Consider the following 27996-nt stretch of genomic DNA (forward strand, 5'->3'; position numbering starts at 1 on the left):
GTTCGTAGTTCCTAGTTATTCCGACAGATGGCGCGACCTGTCAGGGAGCGCGCGTGGAGAACGGATGTCCAGATTGCCGTCATAGCAGTTGATTCGCGGACTCGAAGCGCGCCGCGATTCAGTCGCGATCGTAAACTCCTCTTTCAATGAACATCTCGTGATCAGACGAGTGGCGGCCTTGCCGTGGTGTGTCCTGGTGCTTCAGAAATCCCCCGGTAAGTCGAGTAACTTTACTTTTTAACCTGTCCAGTTTCCGCTCTTAAAGATATAGTCATTCGAAGAAGGAAATCCATCAGAGGGCCTAGTCAAAATGTTCAATTTTCCCCTGCCGTTCGAATACCGCAACGCGGGCCTAAAACCGGCACGCTGTTATCTGGTAATATTGTTATTTAACCGGCTGCGATATCGTATCATCATAAGCGTGAGACTCGTTTCTGCTCGAAGTGCCACGATAATCGTCAGTCCTTTTTGTCGCCTTCAACGCGTTAAGTGCTTCAGGCGACAGGCGCGGCGCGATCGAAGGGGTCGCACTCTGACAGGATTTAAAATCGTGGCATTTAAACACGCACTCGTCTAATTGGACAAATCCTGGGACAAAACTTGACGGGGATTAATCTTTTTCTCCCATGAGAGAAGAGATGAAGAGAAAATATCACGGGATCCCTCATGGTAATTAATACTATTTCCAATCATTTTTATACATTCCTCGAGCGTATAGTGAGATATTATACTATTTACATCTGTACTCGTGTGTACGTATCGACTCATTTTAAAACAAATAATATTATACCGCGTGGGAATTATTACTGAAGTATTGAAAGATATTTCCGTATTGGTACTCTTATTATTTGGTAGGTCTTATTAATTCATAGTAATGCATTAAATTTAAATATAATAAGATAGTATATCGTGAGAATATGGAAATTCTTCGGGAAACTCGAAAGATAATTTACTGGTTTTGAGGGTTTATTATTGGATAGATTTTTAGTAGGCTTTCAATTGCTATTGTGAGTATAGAAATGATAAGAAATATGTTCGTACTGGATAAACGATTGGTAAAGTTTCTTGCTTCTGTGAATGAAAGGCGCAAGTGTGCGCTCAATTTAATATGTAACTCTCCGGTATGGTACGTCGAGAAATGAAGTCTGGACGTGCTTATGGAATTTTTTATTCCAAGACATATTTCCTAGGGCAAACTCGAATATTGTATATTGAATATGGGAATTTATTCGCTGGAATCGTGCCGTTCTGTCGTATGTCCAGCTTGCATTTAACGTTCGTGCTGGCATTGCATCTCGCCAATGCACATGGATAAAATTACGCGGTTACATCACAAAGATACCCGCAAGCCGTCATTCACGACTGCCCCTCGTCATTTTTCTGCTATCCAGCATGAAAACGAAACAATTAGTGGCTCTGTTCCGGCGCGAAGAAGAAAAAGGAACGGTATAAACATGTAAACACGGAGGAGGGCGTAATTGCGAGAGATTTGCACGAATCGTCCTATGCGTCAACGACGAAACTGCAATTAACGAAGTACAAGAAGATTTTAAGACGCAGGCCAAAAATTCTTCTGTAAAAAAAATTTAATATCATTGATAGTGCTGTGAAAAATATACGAATGTATATATTTTATTGACTTAGGTACTTTTTAAAAGACTATGTCTCGACCTCTTGAGAAGGTTTTATATCTTAATGTTTATAATGTTTTTATATGATGATAATGTTTAATGGCAGTACATAAGGTATGGGCCATGAGCGTTACAGCTGAGGTACAGGCATTCAAAGTAATTACTATTGCTTTCAAAATGTAGCATTGAAATGTGGTATCTATATCAAGTTGCGTTTAACATTTGTATCCATAAATTTGCATTGATACTGAAATTGTATCTATCACGTGAATACCCGATTCCTGCCGAAGAAAACATATTTTCTATCATAATGTGCTCTTATCTCCCTTATTGCTGGGAATCTTGTCAACGATGACGGAATGATTTATTTATCACGGAAGGCAGTTATTTTCGGTCATAACACGTTCCGACTAAAATCATTGTCTCTTATTGTGTTATGTTACAATTTAACAGGGATCGCAGCATTGTACTTCTTAACGTTAACATATTTCCATCATAATGTTCATTCAAAACATATTTCTATGATAATGTTCATTCGAAACATATTTCTATCATAATGTTCGTTCGAAACATATTTCTATCATAATGTTCATTCGAAACATATTTCTATCATAATGTTCATTCGAAACATATTTCTATCATAATGTTTGTTCGAAACATATTTCTATCATAATGTTCATTCGAAACATATTTCTATCATAATATTCGTTCGAAACATATTTCTATCATAATGTGCTCTTATCTTCTTTATTGCTGGTAATCGTATCAACAATGACGGAATGATTTATTTATCATGGAAGACAGTAATTTTCGGTCATAACACGTTACGACTAAAATCATTGTTTATTATTGCGTTATGTCACAATTTAGCAGGGATCGCAGCATTATGCTTCTTAACGTTAACGCACACAAGAATTTGTAAAGATATCTGTAACGCTTGTACATAGGAGTTAAGTGTAGAATCAACGAGTTACTTAACACTTGTGCGGTGTACTCGAATTGCTTTTGACGCTTGTGTGACATTTGCAGGCTGATAATACTGACGTAACTACGGTACCTAGTGACCTGGTTACGGGTAAGACTATTCACTCAGTACAATCTGTACAGGTGTACATTTAACTGTGATGTCGGCTTCAACGCGCGAAAGGAATTAGTTTCCAAATTAGCCTATATCTCACAGCTCTGACGACCTTCGATTCTAATTTGCTGAAAAAAATCCTTTTAAAATTAATAAAAATCTCAGTACAATCTGTACAGGTGTACATTTAACTGTGATATCGGCTTCAACGCGCGAAAGGAATTAGTTTCCAAATTAGCCTATATCTCACAGCTCTGACGATCTTCGATTCTAATGTGCTGAAAAAAATCCTTTTAAAATTAATAAAAATCTCAGTACAATCTGTACAGGTGTACATTTAACTGTGATGTCGTCTTCAACGCGCGAAAGGAATTAGTTTCCAAATTAGCCTATATCACACAGCTCTGACGACCTTCGATTCTAATTTGCTGAAAAAATTCTTTTAAAATTAATTAAAATCTCAGGACTTTTATGACATTGTTAGTCATGTTAATTGCAGTACCTAGCGATCCGACTATCGTTACAGCAATGATTGTTTGCCATACAATATGGACGGTACATTCAGCTACGAGGAGTGTTTTAATTAATGAAGATGATCCTTGTAAAAATTCAATTTTAGATCAAACAATGAACGGTATTATTATTGTAGCACTAATGGTAAAATCGTGTGATAGATATTTGCAAAATTTAATTTGTCCGTATGGAAATTGTATGTAAACTTTGACGTAGACGTTACAGTTAAATGAGAGTACAAACGTATGTCTACGAGCAGAACAAATTTCGATTTGAGAGGCGAGAGTGGTATTTGTTTTGTTACTTTCGGCCATTTATTTTTCAAAATGAACATATACAAGGCTCAATGAAACCTTATATACTTTTGACGAGGCGAACTAGATACGGCATTTCATATAATTGCGGCAATTTTACACTTGAAGCGGACCGAGTCTGTTAAAACGGGCGGTCGTTAACACTTGCAATTAACAAAGTGGGACACGATTGAGCGTCGGCTTCGGTTAACTACATTTACTCAAGGAACCTGGTTTAGTTCAAGCAATTGAATTTCTTATCTGTGAAGTCAACGAAGAAGGAACACTGATTTATTGTCTTCTCATATTGTTCCTACCTCTCGTTTGCCCTTATTGTTCATCTGTAACAAACCAGGAAATTAAACCAGTTATCTCGAAGTTAGAAATAAGAGAAGAGAATACGGCTAAACAATTTTTATTTATTTTATATGAATTGATGTTAAAGGTACCACCAATACGTACATCTTTTCACAGTCCTCAAATTGGTATTTCACTTGGGAATATCTATATACGTTGGCTTATCACGTGTACTTTTATCACGAATTCTTGCGTAGTCAATATCCATGTAATTAGGCTAAACAACTTTTATTTATTTTATATGAATTGATGTTAATGGTACCACCAATACGTGCATCTTTTCACAGTCCTCAAATTGGTATTTCACTTGGGAATATCTATATACGTTGGATTATCACGTATGCTCTTATCACGAATTATTACGTAGTCAATATCCATGCAATTAGGCTAAACAACTTTTATTTATTTTATATGTATTGATGTTAATGGCACCACCATCTTTTCACAGTCCTCAAATTGGTATTTAACTTGGGAATATCTATATACGTTGGCTTATCACGTGTACTTTTATCACGAATTATTGCGTAGTCAACATCCATGTAATTAGGCTAAACAACTTTTATTTATTTTACATATATTGATATTAATGGTACCACCAATACGTACATCTTTTCACAGTCCTCAAATTGGTATTTAACTTGGGAATATCTATATACGTTGGCTTATCACGTGTGCTCTTATCACGAATTATTACGTAGTCAATATCCATGTAATTAGGCTAAACAACTTTTATTTATTTTATATGTATTGATGTTAATGGCACCACCATCTTTTCACAGTCCTCAAATTGGTATTTAACTTGGGAATATCTATATACGTTGGCTTATCACGTGTACTTTTATCATGAATTATTGCGTAGTCAATACCCATGTAATTAACTCGATCTGGTGTGTCCATGATTATGAATAACAATCGGGCTTCGCATAGGAAATAACGAACGTGGTGTAATAAGAAATTCATCCTTAATTAGCTTAATTAAAAATTGGTCCTCACGCGATTCATTCGTTTTCAATCGATTCATTCACCTGCTCGATGGCAGAAGATCTCACGAGGGGAAATCAATTGTCTAGAGACAGGATAGGAGAGGGTAAAAGGACGGGTTCGAATTCCGAGGAGGTCTCGGTTTCCTTGCTGGCCTTCTTCCCGTTTAATGGTTCCTTGACCATTAAGTCGTCGAAAGATTCCACCAGAAGATCGTTCCTAGGAAAAAGGCGGGCAAGGAGATAGAATGATAGGCCAAGCCTTGCAAATTATTACGGGCATTTTTCACGAAACCGAGGCAAATGACATTTCTCTCGAGAAATACGTTTCGTATCATCTGACTGATGGAACAACAAAATACTGGACACGTGCGATCGTGGGAACGGACTGGGAAAGTTAAAACGAGGCAATTTTTTTGCAAAAGGTTGGACACACGCGATTCATTCAAAGAGTTAGTTAATATAAAAATAATAAACTAGGAGTTCAAGGAGGAACTGGCATTTGCACTTTTAACAAAGGACGTTATTTCTGATTAAGTCTCGTTAATCCTACAAGTCCTACAAATTTCTCGTTGTGGCTGGAAATTATTACTTTTTCTTTTGCAACAAATTTGCTATGCTACAAATATGCTTTGCAACAAATATGCATTCTTCACTATCTTCATACAATGTCCGTAGATTAATCTCACGAAATGATTCTCTAGCTCCTGTTCAATTTTCCATTTCCACTTTCATAAATTTTCATAAATATCGATTATGGCATAACTGACATATGACTCGAGTATGCGATGATTACATTTGCTACAACTACTTTTGACAAATTCGAATTTCTCTTGAAATTTTGTTGCGTAGCATGCGTACATATGTGCCCATAATTATGAAAGTGGTCTAAGTCAAAATTAAAAAAAAAAAAAATGAGTTTATCAGTTATTTCACGCCATATTATTTCAAACGAAATTAATTCAATGTAATTTCGAAACAAAAAATATATGACTTAGACCACTTTCATAATTATGGGCACATATGTTGGAGACATTTCATGCAGCAAATGATCTGCTAATTGTTTGTGAATCGATTTTCCTCATCATATGATGATAATGAATTTCTATTTGGGAATGGCCATGAAAGTGAAAAGAGAGAATTTTTTAAAAAAGTTAGCAGAGATATCGCGTGGGCATGGCCCGAGTTGCGTAAGTCTGCGCGGAGAAGAATGCACGCGTTGCGCAATGGTGTTCATCAACTAAACTCATAATCGTCCATCTAATCTGGACCATCCGACTCGCTTCGGATCTCGTGCGAGTCGCTTTGCTCTCTCGATCTCTCAAATGATCGACCACTTTATCAAATCACTCGACGCGTAGCGTCGATCCTTGAACGGCCGCGTTGGAACAGCCAATCGTAAATCAATGAATGCCATTCAGAAATTGATTAACGCAATGGACTCCGATAATAATACGGCTAGGAGGATGAAGGTATACACTGTAAATAAAAAAAAAAATTCATGCACTTTTAGTGCATAAGGTTGCAGGAAAATTATAAATTTGATGCCTTAATAGTGCCCTAGTAGCAGAGAATATTTCTCCTATATTTTCTATTTATTTAACGAATATCATACATTTTGTAAATATTTACCAGACATTTGAAATATTTGCAAAACGTTTACTTTAGAATATTATCCCGATAATATTTATATAATATTACCTCCACGGGTTTTCATAAGATTTTTCTATCAGATATACAAAACATTTCGTTTCATTTTATTACAAGTATTTTTTAAGGGACTTATCGTTTGTAAAATATGGATGTGCGAAAGAGTTCCATGACCTATTTTGGGCCTTGCTAAGGCGATTTGTCATGAACTAGATAAGTTTTATAAAATGCTATTTCTCGAATAAAGTGTAATTCGCAATTTAGGTGATGATAAATCTTAGGCACATTTTGATGAATTTGTGTATGGTCGTATGGTGCTCGTTACATTTTAATGAACATGTTTGGCTCGGCTTTCAATGTGCTGAATGAAAAAATATGGAAATTGCGAAATGTTCGGTCTAAGCCTTTTTTTTTTAATCGTTTGGTTTATTTTTCATTTGATTTGTGGTGAATTTTTGGCAGCGCGCTGTTCCTTCGTAATTGTGTTTGGTGGAACATTCTACCCAAAGCAAAATTTGTAAATAAAAATAAATTTGTAATCATTGTCGGAATGAATATGTCAATTGCTCATGGGAGTTTGGTTTATTTTTCATTTGATTTGTGGTGAGTTTTCGGCAGCGCGCTGTTCTTCGTAATTGTGTTTGGTGGAACATTCTACCCAAAGGTAAATTTGTAAATAAAAATAAATTTGTAGTCGTTGTCGGAATGAATATGTCAATTGCTCATGGGAGTTTGGTTTATTTTTCATTTGATTTGTGGCAAATTTTCGGCAGCGCGCTGTTCTTCGTAATTGTGTTTGGTGGAACATTCTACCCAAAGCAAAATTTGTAAATAAAAATAAATTTGTAGTCGTCGTCGGAATGAATATGTCAATTGCTCATGGGAATTCGAACGTTGCGGGTCTCAGGGGTAATTCGTTTATACAGGGGCAGTTCGTTTCGGCGATGTAATTCCCTTGCTCGTCATATTTTAGTGAACATGTTTGGCTCGGCTTTCAATGTGCTGAAAGAAAAAATATGGAAATTGTGAAATGTTCGGTCTGACTTTTTTTTTTATCGTTTGGTTTATTTTTTATTTGATTTGTGGTGAGTTTTCGACAGCGCGCTGTTCCTTCGTAATTGTGTTTGGTGGAACATTTATACCCAAAGGTAAATTTGTAAATAAAAATAAATTTGTAGTCGTTGTCGGAATGAATATGTCAATTGCTCATGGGAATTCGAACGTTGCGGGTCTCAGGGGCAATTCGTGGATGTTTCGATGAACTAGGGACCGTGTTAATTCTTAGGTCCCGTCCACACCGAGGTGAACCGAGGCGTAACGTGCGGGGATCATAGATGATTGCAAATTGCCCGCAATTGGCAGGAAGTCAAAGGGGACCGTATGCAAGCTCCCTACGAACGCTCTTCAGCGTTTATTAGCCATGTTAGTACGTTTTTAGAAGAACGTATCCGGTTTCGTGTACGATTAGACTTGGCATATGGTACCTCAAATACGCCTTCGTATTTGTGTAACAAACGCGTTAGAATTCGGATTCTCTGATCCAAAAAACCGTTACTCCAGACTGATTATTTAATATTCTTCTCTGATTTCCTTATCACTTTATTGGAACGAAAGTTTGTTTAAAATAAAAATAATGAGAAGATCTATATATATCCCTAGTAGCATAAAATATTTCTCCTATATTTTCTATATATTTAACGAATATCGTACATTTTGTCAATATTTACCAGACATTTGAAATATTTGCAAAAGGTTTACTTTAGAATATTATTCCTATAATATTTATATCATATTACCTCCATGTGTTTTCATAATATTTTTCTACCAAATATACAAAACATCTCGTTTTAATACAAGTATTTTTTTTTTAAATATTATCTGCCGAATACATTGTAAACGTTTTAAAAATATTTAAAATCAAAATCACACGGTTTGCTCCCATAATGAAATAGCGGAACGAAAATATTACAAACATTTCTCGTGTTTGTAATGATGCTATCCTTCCATGTCTTCGGTACGGTGTTATTTTATTAAATAACGTACTTCTATGTAATCCTGTCCTATTCGACACGTTCCTGTTAATATTTTTATCCAATATTTCGTAGACTGAAATAATGTTTTCATGTTATTTTTGCGTTTATTGCTCCCGCGTCTGTAATTTATGTTTTAGAGCAACGCATTGCCAACCACTTAAAATTCAGTTTTGTTACCGTCCAATAAAAGGAAATACATTTCCTTTATGTTTGAAGCGTTGGTTCTAAATGTTTATTCAACGTTATAATTTAATTTTTATTTCCACTGCGCTTGTGATCAGTCTTTTTTAGCATATCGTACCATCAATCGTTTGATAGTTAATCTCTTTATCGCTTAATAGAGAGAACCATATGCCAAGTAGTAGTGGTAAATTCAGCACAAGTTGAACGTCATACACACAGTATTTAGATAAGGCGAATCAACACGATCCAATCCTGATAATTTAAGATAATATAATTTCGGGGTCACACAAAGGCCTATGTATGACAATGTACGTGTATTACGCACAGAGCCACCTGCGAAATTTTCAGGGCATTGCCACACCCCACAGTAGATTCCTCACCGCAATTTCATGGCCGAGTGATATTGCTTGTGAAATTCGAACATTTCCATCTTAAAGTATCTAGGCGGAAGCAATGGCTGAAGTGCCGGGAAGAATGATCATAAGTAGGAATTTTATTATTTGGATTTAAAGCACGAGGGGCTGTAGGGTATCTGTTTATAAGAAAAGGAAAAAGAATTATTAAGCTGCAGCATACGGTAAAAATTGCCATGTAAATCCTGGATTTTGCTGTTTACTTATTGCTAGTAAAACCCTTTGATCCATGATAGAGCCCGGAATGCGCATTTTCTTCCTGCACGTACAATTGCTAGGTGAATTGTTCTTCGTAATATTCATGGATCATTAAATTTAGAATATCGGATTCCGAATAGTTGTAATTTCGATTACCATGATTGCACGTGATTTGCCGGGATATTGAGGGTGTAACGGATAAAATAAGGATTGTTGCAATCCTCCAGGTGGCCACGAATCGGATGCAGCGAGATTTCTTGAAAAAGATGCCGACAAGAAGTACCTGATGTTTTTTCGAAGTAACGACTTTCCAAGCCGTGGCTTTTTTCGTTCGCTGTGCCCGTGACCCTATTATCTAGAATTGTTCAATTCAAGATGCATTCAGTGTCGTTCTGAAAAATAAACTGCGAGAAATTGCATTCTCAATTGACCGCGTTACCTCTATATGGTCAGGGTCTGCTTGAATGATATCTAAAGTTTTACTGATATTACAAATGCAAAACTATGCCGTCGATAGTCGCCCTTTCATGCGTGGTTCCGCATTTATTATTCGCCGTACATTAAACTAGAAGGAAGTTATATAATTGGGCAAATATGAAGGATCCCTTGTAGCACAAAATATTTCTCCTATATTTTCTATATATTTAACGAATATCGTACATTTTATAAATATTTTCCAGATATTTGAAATGTTTGCAAAACGTTTACTTTAGAATATTATCTTGATAATATTTATATAATATTACCTGCATGTGTTTTCATAATATTTTTCTACCAGATGTACGAAACATTTCGATTCATTTTAATACAAGTATTTTTTAAATATTATCTACATTATAAACGTTTTAAAAATATTTAAAATCAAAATCACACGTTTTGCTCCCATAATAAAATAGCGGAACGAAAGTATTAGAAAAATTCCTCGTATTTTTTGTTACCAAATGAAGTGTCCGATAATAGTCGTGAAATAAAAAATGTATTTTTAATACGTTCACAAATTAAAAAATATAATTTCTCTATATGTTTATAAATTATTGAAACTAAATATGTCATTGAGAGTTTCAACAAATATTTCAAATATCTTCGAATGAAATCTACAAGAAATCTTAAAGAATCTGTCGCTTGAGATACTTAGTAAAAGATCACAAAGAAATATTTAGAAATTATCCTATGCTACTAGGGATAAATTTTTAGGTTATGCAAAGTGTAACGAAGATTGTCATTTCCTGAACAAAACGTCATTTTCATACCAATTCTAGGCAAGGCATTTACCCGCGTGCCTTTTGATTCAAGAATATCTAGCACGGACTGTAAAGTGACGATTATATTCCAAGTCTCACTCATGTAATAATTACATCACGACAAGTTCCGTGGCATTTACGATATTAAAGTCTAAGTGGTCGATTTAAGTATAAGCAGCTCAAATGCTTTATTTCCTTTATAATATTTCACTTGTACGCAACTAGATACAATTTCACTGACATTTATAGTTAAGCTGAAATTAGTTTAGAAATTACTATTGACAAGTACAATGATGAAAGGTTACATGATAAAAAATACAGTACCCCTTCACAATTTTCGATATTCACTATTTTAAACAAGATAAGGTTGTATTGTTTAAAATTTTTCTTCAATCCTCCAATGACAAATTCTTAAGATGTCCCTTGTGTATCGTATCACTTCGCAACAATCAAGAATTTCTTAACGAACTAAGACACCCAGGACACTTTTTTACCAATATTAATTCTAATATTCGATAATTTAAATCTACTGAAAAAATAAACGCCATCATATCATTTTTCTCTGTATTTTATTTCTATTACAGATAAATTCAATTTCGCAATTCGATATAGTTTTAATCGTCCAAAATCCGTATTATCTTTTCTATCCTTCCAAATTGTCTTATGTCAAAATACCGTAAATCGAAGATGATCCATTCCTCAATTTTCAAAAGCAATTTCAACGCTTTGAGTATTGATAATGGACGTTTTGCATGAAATTTCATTTTTTAACAAAAAATATGTGTCCTTGCTTCCGGTCTGGGATAAATAGTTTTTTTTTTTTAATGAAATTTCACGAACATCGCATTTTTCCTTAGGATCTCCATAATCACGTGCTAAAGTTTCAAATTATTTGGCGCGCCTAGTTTAGAGGTAAGTTTTCGAAATATTNATTTATTTCTTTGACTATTATTTGACTTTGCGAGGCATCTTTTTCACATTTTAATGTATATTTATATTCTTCTGTGATAGAGTTTAGCGGACTTAATGTTATTTTATTAAGGCCCATTTGGGCATTTCTCGCGCGCGTTTATACCCTTTCGTATCACCTTAAAGAATTAGTCTTCCGAAGCTTTATAAACATACACTTGGATGGAGCGACAGGCTTTTTGAACACTGGGAGACATCAATGCCCTCCCATCCTGCACAGGCGATGCCGTATCTGCAGGGGAGGCATTCATGTCCATCATTGAACAATGTTTACGGATGCGGGCCGTCATTCCGGGACTTAATCGATAATCAGGGTTTGAAGAACAAGATGTCAATGGCCAAGAACTCGTTCGCGTCTTCCCTCGAGTGACGCGGAAACTTTCGGTTGGGCGGTAACTCTTCGGTCGAGCAGCCGTTGAGGAACGAAGGAGACAAACAGCAAGAGAAGCGCGTCGCGAGCGGTGCCCCACCACCTGGGGCCAGCGGGCCCTGGTAGGTGAGGTCCGTCGAGGCCGGAGCGTGACTTCCAGGTCCCGTTAGAGGACCCAGAAGGCCCCGTGTGGGCCCGCGCGGGCCCGAGGAACTTCCTTCGATCCGAGCCAATCGAGCGGCGCGGCCGACTCGACTCGGCACTTCAAAGCGGATCTCCGTGGTGAGAGGTTCGTCGCTCGGGGTCCACGCTCGCACGACTGCCCACGCGTTTGGGTCACCGCCGACGCGCGTCGTATATCGTCACCGGCATCTTCGCGCGCCTCCGCCTCGCGAGGGGTTTTCGCGGATAGTGCCAGCCGCGCCGCGCAGGACCCTCGAAGGGGTCATGTCGCGCATGCGCGGCCACGTCGCCTCCGATTGGACCACTCGGAGTCCCATCGGGCGGTAACTTCCGCTGGACGATCAACGGCGCTATAAGTTGAGCGTCTTTTGCGCATCTAAAGGACACGGCTGACCTCGGCAAATGGGTACTTTGAGTTTTTTACGGCTTTTAGTCAGCACTTGGTGGGGATTTTGGTGGTTAATGACGTTTATTAATAACCAGGGATTTGTTTGGGGTTTTGTTTATGTCGCATGCTCCTGACGATATCAGACATCGGCACAAGATTAAGTTCTTCGTAGGGTAATGGTACGATTGAAGGTTATATTTTTTAGAATTGCAGGTTGTTGGGGATTTATGTGGATTTATGTTTATTTGTTTATGTCGCATGCTCCTGACGATATCAGTTAGATACTGGCACAAGATTAAGTTCTTCGTAGAGTAATAGTACGATCGAATGTTATATTTTTTAGAATTGCAGGTTGTTGTGGATTTAACTAGTTTTGGAGAGTCTGGTGTAAGGTTGAACTGTGGGTGTGGGTTAGGTAATTCTGTTACCGGGTTTTTGAGGTCGACGTAGTTTGGCCAATTTAAAAGGAAGTAAATTGCCTGGGTAATATCGTAACAATGGAAATGCAAATGGGTACTTTGAGTTTTTTACGGCTTTTAGTCGGCACTTGGTGGTGATTTTGGCGATTAATGACGTTTAGTAATAACGAGGGATTTGTTTATGTCGCATGCTTCTCACGATATCAGTTAGACACTGGCACAAGATTAAGTTCTTCGTAGAGTAATGGTACGATCGAATGTTATATTTTTTAGAATTGCAGGTTGTTATCGATTTAACTAGTTTTGGAGAGTCTGGTGTAAGTTTGAACCGTGGGTGTAAGTTAGGTAATTCTGTTACAGGGTTTTTGAGGTCGACGTAGTTCGGCTAGTTTAAAAGGAAGTGGATTGCCTGGGTACTATCGTAACAATGGAATGTTGTACAGGGTGTTGAACGTAACGGTTGACGCGAAATTAGGACATTTTCTTGTCGTCCAAGAAACGTCTTGGATGGAAGTTGAAGATGCAGTGGCGGGAACTGGTCATCGGGTTTTTTAGTAGCTTTGCAATCACTACCGGGCAACAAACAGTCTATTTTATCGATTCTTGCGCAAGATACAGTCACGTGTCGCATGACTAGTTATTAGGTGGAAATATCGCATGGTTGGGAAATTCATTGAACAAGAAGTGGGCAATAAAGTATGTACTTACGACCGTTTGTTTCAATAAGAAATTGGTTTTTCTTATACACGATTAGGTACTTCTCGATTTACATTGAAGTCTACTAGGTCGGTTATTACTCTCGTTATTCGGTCATTTTCTGTAAATGGTTAGTTAGTCTACAGTATCGCGTATGGCAATACTTTTTTTCGTGTCCATCACTTTCCATCGTTACGTGAAAGGGTGTTATTTTCAAGGAGGTATCGGACTTGTGAAGGAGGCAAAGATAGTTCTTGTCGGAAGGTTCAATGACCGTACACAAAAGTGTACTTTCAAGTGCAATAAACAAAACAAAAAATATCCGCGTACGGATGTTGATTACCTCATTGCCAGAAAAAAAGGCTAGGTAATTTAAATCTTAGTCAGTGGACAGTACCGTATGTACAATGGTAATAAACATTTATAACCAGACATTTAACACCTTTCAAGATGCGAATCAACTTTTCTATAAGCACAATGTCAGTCATTGCATCCAGTCATGTCGCGTATCGAGTGGCTTACAGAAACGGAGTTTAGTTTTAAATATCAACATGTCAAGTATCCCTAGATTTATCAACCAGTCATTTTGACCAGTTTTGGATTGAAAAGAAAGTTATACTATAACTGTTAATGCATTGTTAATCATTTCGATCGATATTAAGAATGACAAAGGAAGAAATGTAATTGTTAATATCAAATTTACGGATATACCGATAGTGCAGATTTTGTTGCTATCTAATATTCGTTAAAGACCCTGTAAATGTAGTGTTACATGTAGATGTTTCATTACGTATGCATATAGTAAAATATAATACTATTACTGTGTTAATATCGGCACTATAATAATGTGCACATTTTATACTAAATTCAGCTGTCCTCCACAAACTATTCAATGCTCTCAAAATACTGAAGTTTCTCCTTTTATTTATAATAAAGCAGTTGATGAGATATAAATTCTGCAGATTTACCTCTCGACTATTATTTGACATTGCGAGGCGTCTTTTTCAGATTTTAATGTATATTTATATTCTTCTGTGATAGAGTTTAGCGGACTTAATATTATTTTATTAAGGCCCACTTGGATATTTCTCCCGCGCGTTTAGGGGAAAGATTTACAGTGCCTTAAATATTATTAGTTATTAGTTTGACAGCAGGTGCAAAGGGATGCAACAACCGTTTACCTTCGTTTTGCGTACATCGTGTTTAATTTATTTCTTTGACTATTATTTGACTTTGCGAGGCATCTTTTTCACATTTTAATGTATATTTATATTCTTCTGTGATAGAGTTTAGCGGACTTAATGTTATTTTATTAAGGCCCATTTGGGCATTTCTCGCGCGCGTTTAGGGGAAAGATTTACAGTGCCTTAAATACTGTTATTAGTTTGACGGCAGGTGCAAAGGGATGCAACAAGCCGTTTACTTTCGTCTTGCGTACCTCGTGTTTAATTTATTTCTTTTCCTTAGGAAACACCGGCAGATCCACTCGGTGTGCTAACACCTCGACGGATTCCACGATGGGCCGCACAGGATACACGTGCATCAGGCACGTCTTCTGCTCCCTCAACGTCCTAATCTGGGTTCGTAATTCTTCCCTTTCGATGCATACTAATGGATCACATCCACCGTCTTGATCTTCCAGTGAAAGGAAATTAATCCTACAAAGCCCTATAAATATGTAATTTCGTATAAATATCGCAACAAAGCGAAAAAGGATACTTGAAACGCCTTTAACCTTATATATTGTTGTATACAGTGGATAATTTATTCATTGTTGGGCATCTTATCTACTGTTACGTACTGAGTCATTGAAGATGCAATTTTATAGTAAAAAGTAACTTATATAATACTTATTAGGGTAGGTTCGACATTTTTTAGCAGATTTTTCCGCGATGTATTGCTCGAATGGTATACGAGAAGCAATGTTTCCTTAGGAATTATTGTTTCGTGTTAATTTTGTACATTCTTGAGGTTAATTCAGATACATTGCGGGAAAAGAAAGACATTCTATTCCTTCATTAATATCCAAAAATTGTACGGTTCATCCGAACCGTAAAATTGAACTGGTTCCTACCGATTGTTGGTGGTAAGCGTAAAAATAGACTCGTTAAGGTGAAGTGAAACCCCCTTAAAATCAGTCGATCCGAATACAACACTTATTTTTTAAGGGTACTCGACCAAACTGTCAGAAATTTTGACACATGACTCGTGATCATCTAAGAATTGGCCTGACATTCAAAATTTGGATTTTTCAAACAAATTTTTAAACATAACCCAGACCAGAACTTTCTGGAGTTTTACTTTGATTTCTTTATAATTATTGTACGAAAACGACAGGTGGAGTATGCCATTTGGTACAATATACAATATAATTCTACACAGCTGTCAATATAAAAACCAACGTCGGCAACGTAGGCATTTAGAAAAATCTTCTTTATCGACGTCGATCAAGTTCCTCGGCGTGTTTCACTTCACCTTAAAACGCCCTTGATGGCACGATGCATTTATCTCTCGGTGTGGATTAAAAATAATCGGTGGATATACTAGAGTGTTATTCGGTACGATGCGATTCGCATAGTGCGTCATTGAGACTAAAGGAAGAAGAGCCATAACGATGATGGTCAGGAACAGTGATGAGTAACCGGAACGATTAAACGAATCGTAACTGAACTGAGTTGGATTAAAATTAATGGTTCCACGATAGCGCTGATCTTATGTTCATTTCAGGGAGTTTTGCGAATGACATCTTCGGCGGATAGTTACTAAACTTAAGTAGAATTGTGTTTTAAAATTGACTTTAATTTCGCGAACAACTTATTAGAGAAGTAATTAGATTTCTGGACGAAGTTTGACGGACCTTATGGAACATCGCATTTGAGCGGGATAAAGGCAAAAAAAAGTGTCATGTGCTTCTATGCTAAAACGATGGGAATACGAGGTCTCGGAGTGAAAATTTAATTGACCTGGAAATCACAGATGGCGCAGGGGGTCCTCTGCAGTCAATTAGGGCCCCAGAAATCATGAATTCAGGGGATTTCTGGAGTTTTACTTCGATTTCTTTATAATTATTGTACGAAAACGACAGGTGGAGTATGCCATTTGGTACAATACCCAATATAATTCGACACAGCTGTCAATATAAAAACGAACGTCGGCAACGTAGGTATTTAGAAAAATCTTCTTTATCAACGTCGATCAAGTTCCTCGGTGTTTTTCACTTCACCTTAAGGTGAAGTGAACCTTAAGGAAGATTTTTCTAAATACCTACGTTGCCGACGTTCGTTTTTATATTGACAGCTGTGTCGAATTATATTGGGTATTGTACCAAATGGCATACTCCACCTGTCGTTTTCGTACAATAAATATAAAGAAATCAAAGTAAAACTCCAGAAATCCTCTGGATTCGTGCTTTCTGGGGCCCTAATTGATTGCAGAGGGACCCCCTGTGCCATCTGTGATTTCCAGGTCAATTAAATTTTCACGCCAAGACCTCGTATTCCCATCATTTTAGCATAGAAGCGTATACAACACTCTTTTTGCCTTTATCCCGTTCATATGCGAGTTTATCGATTACCAGAGTGTTCTAAATTGTCGTAAAATTGTCCTGACCCTTTCGTTTCTCATATCAGAGCCTTCGATAATTGTATATTGATCGAAATATCAGAGCTCGACGCCATCTTGGTTCTGGTTTGGGCTAAGTTAAAAAATTTTGTTAAAAAATCCAAATTTTGAATATGCCAGGACAATTCTTAGATGATCAGGAGTGATGTGTCAAAGTTTCGGACAGTTTGGTCGAATATCCTTAAAAAAAAGTGTTGTATTAGAATCGACTGATTTGATGGGGGTTTCACTTCACCTTAAGGGAGTGCAACGGGAGGTGGTGCATCGAGAAGGATTAACATAATCTAAGAAGCAAACTTCCGGTTTGGCAGCATCCTCCGTATTCTAGCGGTCTGGCGTAACACGATCCAGTCGTGGACATGCGACGTATGACGCAGACTCGTTGCACCCGTCGAGCACGTGGGATGTCCGTACCATGAGGTAGCATAAGGAACTCCCACATCCATATAAAAGTAATCCTACATTTCGTTGCCAACTTAGCCAACGATAACACCAGCGACTCTTGCGGAAAAGTACGACACTATTAAACTTACACAAATGGTCGTTGTAATGTCGTCTAAAGGAAACTTGCGCGATAATCAGAGTACATTTACTAACCACCGAGGTACTTATTATTTAACGTCTTAAAATAACTAATAAATAAAAACGACAAGACTGCTGACATAAGTCGACTGTGTTTATGTTTGCACCACTCGTAGTACCATATCTGATTCATATTTTAAGCGTGGCCATTTTGCATAATCGAGTTACATTTCTCCCCTTAGGATCACTGGTGTTAGTACGTGTTCTAAAATCTTATGATTCAGGTACATTTGCTGTTCCGGTATTTACGAACATTAGACCACTTTAACCTACCCATCTATCTTTGTTATTCACTGTTTAATCTAGATTTTACCATATTACAACAATTTATTTGAGGGCATGGATTTCACATACATTAGGGTCAATAATTAATTTGATACAACAGTAAACAGTTTTTTATAGTTCATTTTTTAAAATGTAAAACACACATTGTTATATTTCTAACACTACAAACTATCTTACACGATCGGTCATTGGAATCGTTTCGTGCAAACGATATGCGAGTACATCAGAACTTCAATGTACCACTTTATACTCTCGATAAAATCGCGTTAGTTGACACCTAACGTTAAATTGCACCTGATAACAGACAATATCCGTTTGTTCTACAGAGCACGTACACGCAAGGTGAAGTGAGTATCATTATTTCTTTGGCTCATTGTTTCTTACGGGTACGTAAGAAACACGTAAAAAAGGAACGTTGAGTCTATGAACACATTGGTGCATGCGAGACTTTATAGAAATTTTTACTTACCAAATTACGAGTGCGCGTTAAAGCGGAATTTATATAATAATCCGCCTCTTTCTCTCGCTATCTCTCGACCTATCTAATTACGTCAATTTTCCGGATTATTTTCCGGCAGGGTTCACATCCACGGTACTCGTGAGAACAGAACGTATGAAGTCTCCATTGTTTCCCTTCTCAGTTGTTAGTTTGCCATATGGATCTCGATTCTCTAGAGTACCTCCATATTGGAGGTATTCATGCTTAATTTGCAATGGAAACTGCTCAAGCCTACGAAATCGGGGCAGCGATAACATTTGCATGTACCGTGACGGATGTATTAGATGTTCATGGTAATATGTACAGAGAACGTGGTACAGGAAGCCTGGTATTGATGAAAATGTCTACTTTCGATGACGATTAATGTATTTTTTTTAATTTTTTTTTTGTATTTCTAGTTAGGAGGAAATATCATGCGCCTTACGGTAACTATTTCAAGAGTTCATAAAGTAATGTTACGATATGACTGGTGTATATATGAAATGATAAAAGATTCGAAGGCCCAACGAAAGACTTGGNAAATTATTGAAACTAAATATGTCATTGAGATTTTCAAGAAATATTTCAGTTATCTTTGAATGAAATTTACAAGAAATCTTAAAAAATCTGTCGCTTGAGATATTAAGCAAAGATTACAAAGAAATATTTAAAAATTATTCTATGCTACTAGGGTTTAGTTTAAAGATTTAAGGTAACAGAAATAAATAACATTAACCATGTCCCATTTTGTCGGGCTCGGCTAAGTAAGTTTTTACGGAGGGAACCAGTATGGCTCGAACGACCGAAGACCAATTTGCGAGAACATGTTGCATATCATGTACATTTAACCGTTCGGAAATTGTGTAGCAGGGCATAAATGGTATAACCTTGTAGGAATTATAATTTCGAAACTGTAGGGTGAAAGTGCCATATCATCAGTCCCTTGATCAATGTGTAAAACATTGACGTATACTTTATTATCAGCTGTGACACTGATTGGTAAATAAAGCCAATAATCAAGGTACCGAATGATTGTCTGACATTTTTTAAAATATATCCTTGAGACATATACTTTATTATCAGCTGTGACACTGATTGGTAAATAAAGTCAATAATCAAGGTACCGAATGATTGTCTGACTTTTTTTAAAATATATCCTCGAGACGAATATATTCGTTCAGTTTAATTTATTTAACTAACTTCTAGGAAAAGAGCTTTGCTTTAATGTAATGTCCAAATCGTTTGAATTGTTTTTTTTTTTAGCATTCTGAGGAAGCTAGGGTTGGAAAAGAATCAACTGGATTAATTACCAGTCGTAATGATACGGCAATTGACTTGTGAACAATAGTGCTTTCGAATGTATGCACTGAGAAAGAAAGAGTTGATTCTACTTAAAATGGGTTATTCCAACTCATTATTGAGTTGAATGAACTGAATGAATGAGTTGGTTCAACTCAAAAATGTGGTTAACACAATAATTGTGTGTGACTGCATTTGGCGATTATTTTATATCTCGAAATTCTGCTACTTTTTTTCGTGATTTTAAATGACTGATCCGTATATAAAACAATGCGTTAATTTCACCATACCCCTAGTAGCATAGAATAATTTCTAAATATTTCTTTGTAATCTTTGCTAAATATCTCAAGCGATAGAGTTTTTAAGATTTCTTGTAGATTTCATTCGAAGATATTTAAAATATTTCTTGAAAATCTCAATGACATATTTAGTTTCAATAATTTCTAAACATATAGAGAAATTATATTTTTTAATTTATCAACACGTAATAAAAATACATTTTTTACTTCACGACTATTATCGGACACTTCATTTGGTAGCAAAAAATACGATAAATTTTTTTAATACTTCCGTTCCGCTATTTCATTATGGGAGCAAAGCGTGTGAATTTAATTTTAAATATTTTTAAAACGTTTGCAATGTATTCGGAAGATAATATTTAAAAAATACTTGTATTAAAATGAATCGAAATGTTTCGTACATCTGGTAGAAAAATATTATGAAAACACATGGAGGTAATATTATATAAATATTATAGGGATAATATTCTGAAGTAAACGTTTTGCAAATATTTCAAATGTCTGGTAAATATTTATAAAATGTAGGAGAAATATTTTGTGCTACTGGGGACACTGGGAGTATCATCTCCATGTTTCCACTTATTACGATATATCATTTCCTTCCTTTTTGTGGAATGCTAAAAAGTCATTATTTAATATGCGTTGTGATTAACAGAAATGTTTGTTCTTCAACAGTTAAGCGCCTGCGGGATTTTGGGAGCTGGTATTTGGCTGCGATTGGTTTATTCTGGATATACCACTCTGGTCCCGCAATATAGTTTTGCATCAGCTGATTCGTTGTTACTGGCAACTGGATGCGTGACATTTGTCGTCGCCTTTTTTGGATGCTGCGGCGCATGGTTTCAGTCCAGGTGTATGCTGATCACGGTCTGTATTCATGAAATAATTATCATAATTATATTCCTGATCTTTCAACTCTCGAGTTCGAATGAATTGGTCTCTGTTCCTCTGGTAGTATTTCAGCCTGGTAATACTGCTGTTCTTGGCCGAGTTCATGCTGGGCACGTTAGCCTTCATATTCAGAGAACATCTCGGCAGAAGTTTGAAGGAGGAACTACTCTTCGGAATAGAAAAACACTACAACATTACCAGGGAACCAGGAACGTTACCTGCAGTTTGGGACCACATACACACAGAGGTTGAGCATTTTATTCACGCTATTTCTTTATTTAGTTAACACGTTATCAGCACTATCTTTAAATTTCTCATCACGGATCTCTAGTATCGAAGAAGGATACGGATGATTAGAAATGTCAGCTTGATATAGTGTATATGTAATGAGGAGGGGATGAAAAATCTGGCAAACGCATTTTATTCACGCTATTTCTTTATTTAGTAAACACTAATACGTTATCAGCACTATCTTTAAATTTCTCATCACAGATCTCTAGTACCGAAGAAGGATAAATGTCAGCTTGATATAGTGTATATGTAATGAGGAGGGGATGAAAAATCTGGCAAACGCATTTTATTCACGCTTTTTCTTTATTTAGTAAACACGTTATCAGCACTATCTTTATATTTCTCATCACAGATCCCTAGTACCGAAGAAGGATACGGATAATTACAAATGTCAGCTTGATATAGTGTATACGTAATGAGGAGGGCATGAAAAATCTGGCAAACGCATTTTATTCACGCTATTTCTTTATTTAGTAAACACTAATACGTTATCAGCACTATCTTTAAATTTCTCATCACAGATGTCTAGTACCGAAGAAGGATACGGATGATTAGAAATGTCAGCTTGATATAGTGTATACGTAATGAGGAGGAGATGAAAAATCTGGCAAACGCATTTTATTCACGCTATTTCTTTATTTAGTAAACACTAATACGTTATCAGCACTATCTTTAAATTTCTCATCACAGATCTCTAGTACCGAAGAAGGATACGGATGATTAGAAATGTCAGCTTGATATAGTGTATATGTAATGAGGAGGGGATGAAAAATCTGGCAAACGCATTTTATTCACGCTTTTTCTTTATTTAGTAAACACTAATACGTTATCAGTACTATCTTTATATTTCTCATCACAGATCTCTAGTACCGAAGAAGGATACGGATGATTACAAATGTCAGCTTGATATAGTGTATACGTAATGAGGAGGGGATGAAAAATCTGGCAAATGCATTTTATGCATGCATTTTATTCATGCTATTTCTTTATTTAGTAAACGCTAATACGTTATCAGCACTATCTTTAAATTTCTCATCACAGATGTCTAGTACCGAAGAAGGATACGGATGATTAGAAATGTCAGCTTGATATTGTGTATACGTAATGAGGAGGGGATGAAAAATCTGGCAAACACGTGATGTCTTTTCGAACTTCGAATACCTCAAGTTAAAGAGTAACGTGTCACGATGAAATAACTATAGTCACGTGCGAAGATGATCCATGAAGATTGAATTCATATCTTTAATATTGCAAATTGGCATTATGCTAGCAATAGTTTAAGTATCCTCTTAATTGGGCGATGTAAAATATCTGTCGCATCAGAAGGTGTCTGTCACTTTTAAACTTTGACATGCGGTTTTAAAAAAATACAATTGATTTTGGAATCACTACTCATCGCATTGGGAGGAGTCTCTTCTTTTTCAAATCATTTAAAAAAAGGACGACTTCCGCTACTGAAAGCTTTTCGAGGTTAACGACTTGGATAAGCGCAGGATGGAAAAAACGGCTCAGACATAGAGACTTCCTGTGAGGAACAGGAGAGAGAAAGGGTTTCTAAACTTCCGTTCGTTCCGTACGAACGGACCGCTCCAATTTCCTCGTTCCAGATTCGGGGAGAGCGCCTTGCGGTTTCCCATCCGACTATGTGTATTTCTTCCCGCCGTTCTGTCACCTACGTGTCTTGAAATCTGATAGTATTTACAGCTATGTAGGTTCGATGATGCCCGATATGAAAACTCCACTTAAAGTTAAAAATTCTAGGTCAAGATTTTTAGTTTCTCAAAAATGTTTGCTCGTTTATCATAGAGATATGTCCTACGTGCCTTGAATTCTGATTAAAATACATTTTTGAGCGAGAAACTCATAGTATTTACAGCTATGTTGGTTCGATGATGCCCGATATGAAAACTCCACTTAAAGTTAAAAATTCCAGGTAAAGATTTTTAGTTTCTGAAAAATCTTTGCTCGTTTATCATAAAGATATGTTCTACGTGCCTTGAATTCTGATTAAAATACATTTTTGAGCGAGAAACTCATAGTATTTACAGCTATGTAGGTTCGATGATGTCCGATATGAAAACTCCACTTAAAGTTAAAAATTCCAGGTCAAGATTTTTAGTTTCTGAAAAATCTTTACTCGTTTATCATACAGATGTGTCATAACATCCTCGTACCGCCCTGCATCGTAAAATAGTTTAATACATATTACATAAATAGTACAGGAATGAATAATCGGGATAAAGGAGAATTATACTTACATCGCAAGTATTTGTTACGTGAGTTAACGTTAATGAATTCTACATAAATGGTATTTATTCATCCCTTTCTCAAATTTGGAGCTTCGTATTAAAGTAGTTTAGCACGAAGATTTGAGAATTACTCTCAAACGAATGACTTCCTTCTCCTTCGCACTTGCTCGTACAAGACGGACGATTAAGCAACATTTAAGTAGTAGTTAATTCTACGAGAGGTGATCATCAATTTCCGGCACAGCCGCTCTTATGCAACATGTCTTGAATAAGAATTATTCTTTGTTCAATGACCGTCGGTAGGATTATGATTTGCTTGATCTGGAAAAGTGATTCTTTTGCCGAACGACTAACAAGGAAACATTCCCAAGTGTCCGCCTCTGATGTTTAAATATTTATTGACAAAAAGCAAAAAACACGTATTTCTTAATTTTTTGCGAGCAATCACATCGCGTAAGTGGAACTTAAGTAGGAGTGCTTGTTTAATGGATATTACAAAAAAATGTCACCTGAAGGGTAGTTCCCCCCCTTTGAGGGGGTGCAACATTGCGGAACAATATCGTGTTGTCACCGTCCTTATACAGAATACGTTTATGCAAAGTTTCGTCGAAATCCCTCCACTGCTCCTACGAAAAATATTTAAAAAATCGATTTTTCGCTAAACTTTGGGGGGTTGTTTCACCCCTTAAATGTGGACCATTGCAGATATAAAAAAACACGTGACTCTTAGATTTTTGTGTTCTTCAACATATATGAAACTGAATAAGATCGGAGGCGGACACTTGGGGATGTTTCCTTGTAAGTCATCTTTCGTGTTTCAGTTCCATTGCTGCGGTGTCCGGGATTACACCGACTGGTTCCTATTGGATTGGGATCTGGATTACGATTTGCTTGATCTGAAAAAGTGATTCTTTTGCCGAACGACTAAGTCATCTTTCGTGTTTCAGTTCCATTGCTGCGGTGTCCGGGATTACACCGACTGGTTCCAGATCGAGGCCTGGCCGGCAGAAGATCGAGTTCCCGATTCTTGTTGCATCAAAAGAGAGCGATACTGTGGACGGCTGGACCCCGAAGGGCGTAACAAGGAATTATGGTACAAAGATGGATGTTCATCGGCTATACAAATGTGGCTGGTGACGAGACTTCACGTGGTCGGGACCGTAGGCCTCGTCGTGGCGTTTCTTCAGCTTTTCGGGCTGATAGCCAGCATGATCCTTTTTTGTACGGTCAGACACAAACGGTCGTCACACACGTACAAGAGTTACGATACGACGACCTAGGATCACTCGAGGATCCTGGCCTATGGGGTCTTCAGACCCTCGGCGGGATCCTCGATCAGCTGAAGGGGCTTCTGTCTCGTGATACCCTGAAAAAGGCGGGTTTATATGATCGTAAGATTCAATTTTCAACGTGGTTCCGTTCTAGGGACACGTTACGTATGACGGCAAATGAGAGTCCAGAGAATGTTCTCCTGAATTACCGCAATAAACTGTTAATGCCGAGGTTCTGTAATTCTTCGAAGGTCGGATCTTTAATGACCGAGTATCGTGGTTACCGTTGGCACGAAGGACTGCATTTCATGTAAAAGTGTTACTAGAGTTTCGGTGATTTATATCACTTGGTGCAATTTTACTTTGCATGTGTGGCGGCGATTAAAATGTAAAATGAAATTTGGGAGATGGTACAGATGAGTGCAGAACGTGGTGAAATCATTTTAGAGGTCCTCTGTTGCAGAATTGGCACGAACGACTGCAGTTCATGTAAAAGTGTTATTAGCGTTTTGGTGATTTATGTCACTTGGTGGAATTTTACTTTGCACGTGTGGCGGTGATTAAAATGTAAAATGAAATTTGAGAGATGGTACGGGTGAGTACAGAACGTGGTAAAATCCTTTTAGGGGTCCTCTGTTGCAGAATTGGCACGAACGACTGCAGTTCATGTAAAAGTGTTATTAGCGTTTTGGTGATTTATGTCACCTGGTGCAATTTTACTTTGCACGTGTGGCGGCGATTAAAATGTAATAAGAAATTTGGGAGATGGTACAGATGAGCGCAGAACGTGGTGAAATCATTTTAGGGGGCCTCTGTTGCAGAATTTGTGAATAGATTCGATTGGAGGGATGGAAGAGAATTTTGAACCGACAGTATGATTAACACTGGAATTACCGGGGAATTTTTTTTGGCTGTGGTGGGCTATCTGAAACCAGTCATTTTTACTGAGCTCGGTACTTTTAGTGTTGAAAGATCTGACGTTTAGGGCAAAGGGAATTGTTTGCTGGCTAAAAACCATAGTTACCGTTGTTTTAAAAGAACAATGTTCATGGAGAACAATGTACCAGCATTTAGGTGCTGGGATTCAGTGCAATTTTTGTGTGGGTTTTTGGATACGCTAAACAGTCACAATTGTCGGTGGTTTGACGCCGAAAATATCTTGATTTTCACCTGTCATAATATACGTTATTAAATTCCTAATTGTCGACATAGGGATGTGTGGGCCTGTAATATATGCAGTAGCATAAGCAATGGCACAATAATACAGATTCTTTAGCTTATCTGAGAATTGGAACATTATCCAGCCGACTGATTATTAAGTTTCCGAATAAATTTTTATCAACGTCGTTTTGTATTGCAAAGGCAGAGTTTTTCCGTTGAACTGCCAGTTATTTTGTGAAATTTAAGTTCTTTTTCCGAAGATGTATATTTAAATGCCTGCAAGACGTACCCGTGAATACTTGGTTTATATAAATAGTGTTAATGAATTGTCGTTGGAAGGAAATTGCAGATTCAGCATATTATTGAATCTCTACCGCTTGGTTTTGTATTAAGTAATCGACCTGTATAATCCACATAATTTTATTTATATTGTTATTTTTTCCTGGCGCCAAATCTGTTAACCAGCTATTTCCTAAAGTTTTACTCATAATATTAGTCATGAAATTATTTTTTCATAAATCATGTTAATCATAGGACAGGTTTCAGTATGTAGTTGACTTAAAATGAACAAAAAGGTGTTGTCTTTTTTTCAGGAATATAGTGATGTTCACAGATTCATTGGGGATACGTGCACAGTATTTTGTTTCAAAGTGGTAGTTCACAGTTCTTGATAATGTATCTCTAGTTAAAATCGGTCTAAAACAAAATGTGAATATTGTCATTATCATCTTTGATGTAGTCAATTTTTGGGTAAAATGGATGCTAATAACAAATTCAAAAACGAATTCTGAACAGGGATTAAGAAGTTTAAGAACCGGACAGAATAAACTTGTAAATATTATGACTGAAGGTTTGATTATTAAAGTACGGTATTGGTTGCAATCTCAATTCTAACATCTAGTAGTACACAAATTAAAGTTGTGTTCCTCATCTATTTCATACGGTCGTTCCAAAGTATTCGTTACAATACGTCGGTATAATTTCTGGTATTAGTTGCCACAAGTGAAGCAGCGAATATTATATTTAACATTTCCGTGAATTATTAGTTAGGGTTAAAGAGCGCCTACGTGTATAAAGTCGATACATTTAATACACTATTTATGTAGCTTACTTTTACCGATAGATATAGTAATGAAATTATGACAATTATCGGTCAAACAGACTCCCACTTGGATTTATGTCTTTGAAATGTGTTATTAAGGGCATTTTTTCAAGGGCATTTTTAACGTTTTATTCATGTAATCGATTAGTATTTATAACACAAGAATTCATTGTTGTTACATGTATCAAATGGAATGTAAACACATTAGAAATAGGTGGAAAATGTAAAAATTGCTTAGAAATCAACACATTTATTTTTCGTAGAAAGGTTTCGGTTATGTTTAAAGCGGGGGGAGTTGGGGAGCTCAGCTTCCATAAACTACCCTTAACCCTACATTACATATTACAATAAAAAATGACGTACTGTATGAAAATGCCCATAATAACATATTTTAAGATCATTGAAATCGGAGGGGGAGTCCACTTTGCTGATAATTGCCGTAACAATGCGTCAATTGATTGACCACGTTTAACCCGCCGCGATGTTAAAAAAATTGTGCATGTTAATATTGACCTTATATTTTGATAGTTATCGACAAGTAAACGTTATTTATGGGAAATTTAGTGGACCAAAAGTGAGGATTTTTTATCTACAGGTTTAAAAAATTGGATTATTAATGATTTTTCTTTATTACCTTGTTGCCTTTATATTCCAATTTCTTTAATACTGTTTCATGTTGATCGTAATGGGTTAAATTGCCTTGTTCCATGCATGATTTTAAAAATATTATTTATTTAGTAAGTCCTATCAAGAGAATGATTGAAACGCGTCATTTTGAATGTTGACTATGCGTTATTTTACATCGCATGTACACTGGGAGACATCGATGCTCCCCGATCCTGCACAGGCGATGTCGTATCTGCAGGGGAGGC

General features: G+C 36.7%; 1 protein-coding gene across 2 annotated transcripts; it reads left to right on the forward strand.

Annotated features, from left to right (window-relative positions):
- The first annotated feature begins 113 nt into the window (after positions 1-113).
- Positions 114-27994, forward strand: LOC105703874 (tetraspanin-9). 2 transcript variants are annotated; one of them, XM_012432612.2, is made up of 5 exons: positions 114-215; positions 15063-15175; positions 20835-21026; positions 21115-21297; positions 24538-27994. In XM_012432612.2, exons 2-5 carry the CDS (start codon positions 15113-15115, stop codon positions 24868-24870), a joined length of 771 nt encoding a protein of 256 aa, XP_012288035.1. In that variant the 5' UTR covers positions 114-215; positions 15063-15112; the 3' UTR covers positions 24871-27994. The 2 variants fall into 2 exon arrangements, with proteins under 2 accessions (XP_012288035.1, XP_012288034.1); XM_012432611.2 differs by lacking the exon at positions 114-215 and adding an exon at positions 435-669.
- The last annotated feature ends 2 nt before the right edge of the window (positions 27995-27996 follow it).

This window comes from Orussus abietinus, unplaced genomic scaffold, assembly GCF_000612105.2.
Source record: "Orussus abietinus isolate OABI.00-Male unplaced genomic scaffold, Oabi_2.0 scaffold237, whole genome shotgun sequence".
NCBI classification, from domain to species: domain Eukaryota; kingdom Metazoa; phylum Arthropoda; class Insecta; order Hymenoptera; family Orussidae; genus Orussus; species Orussus abietinus.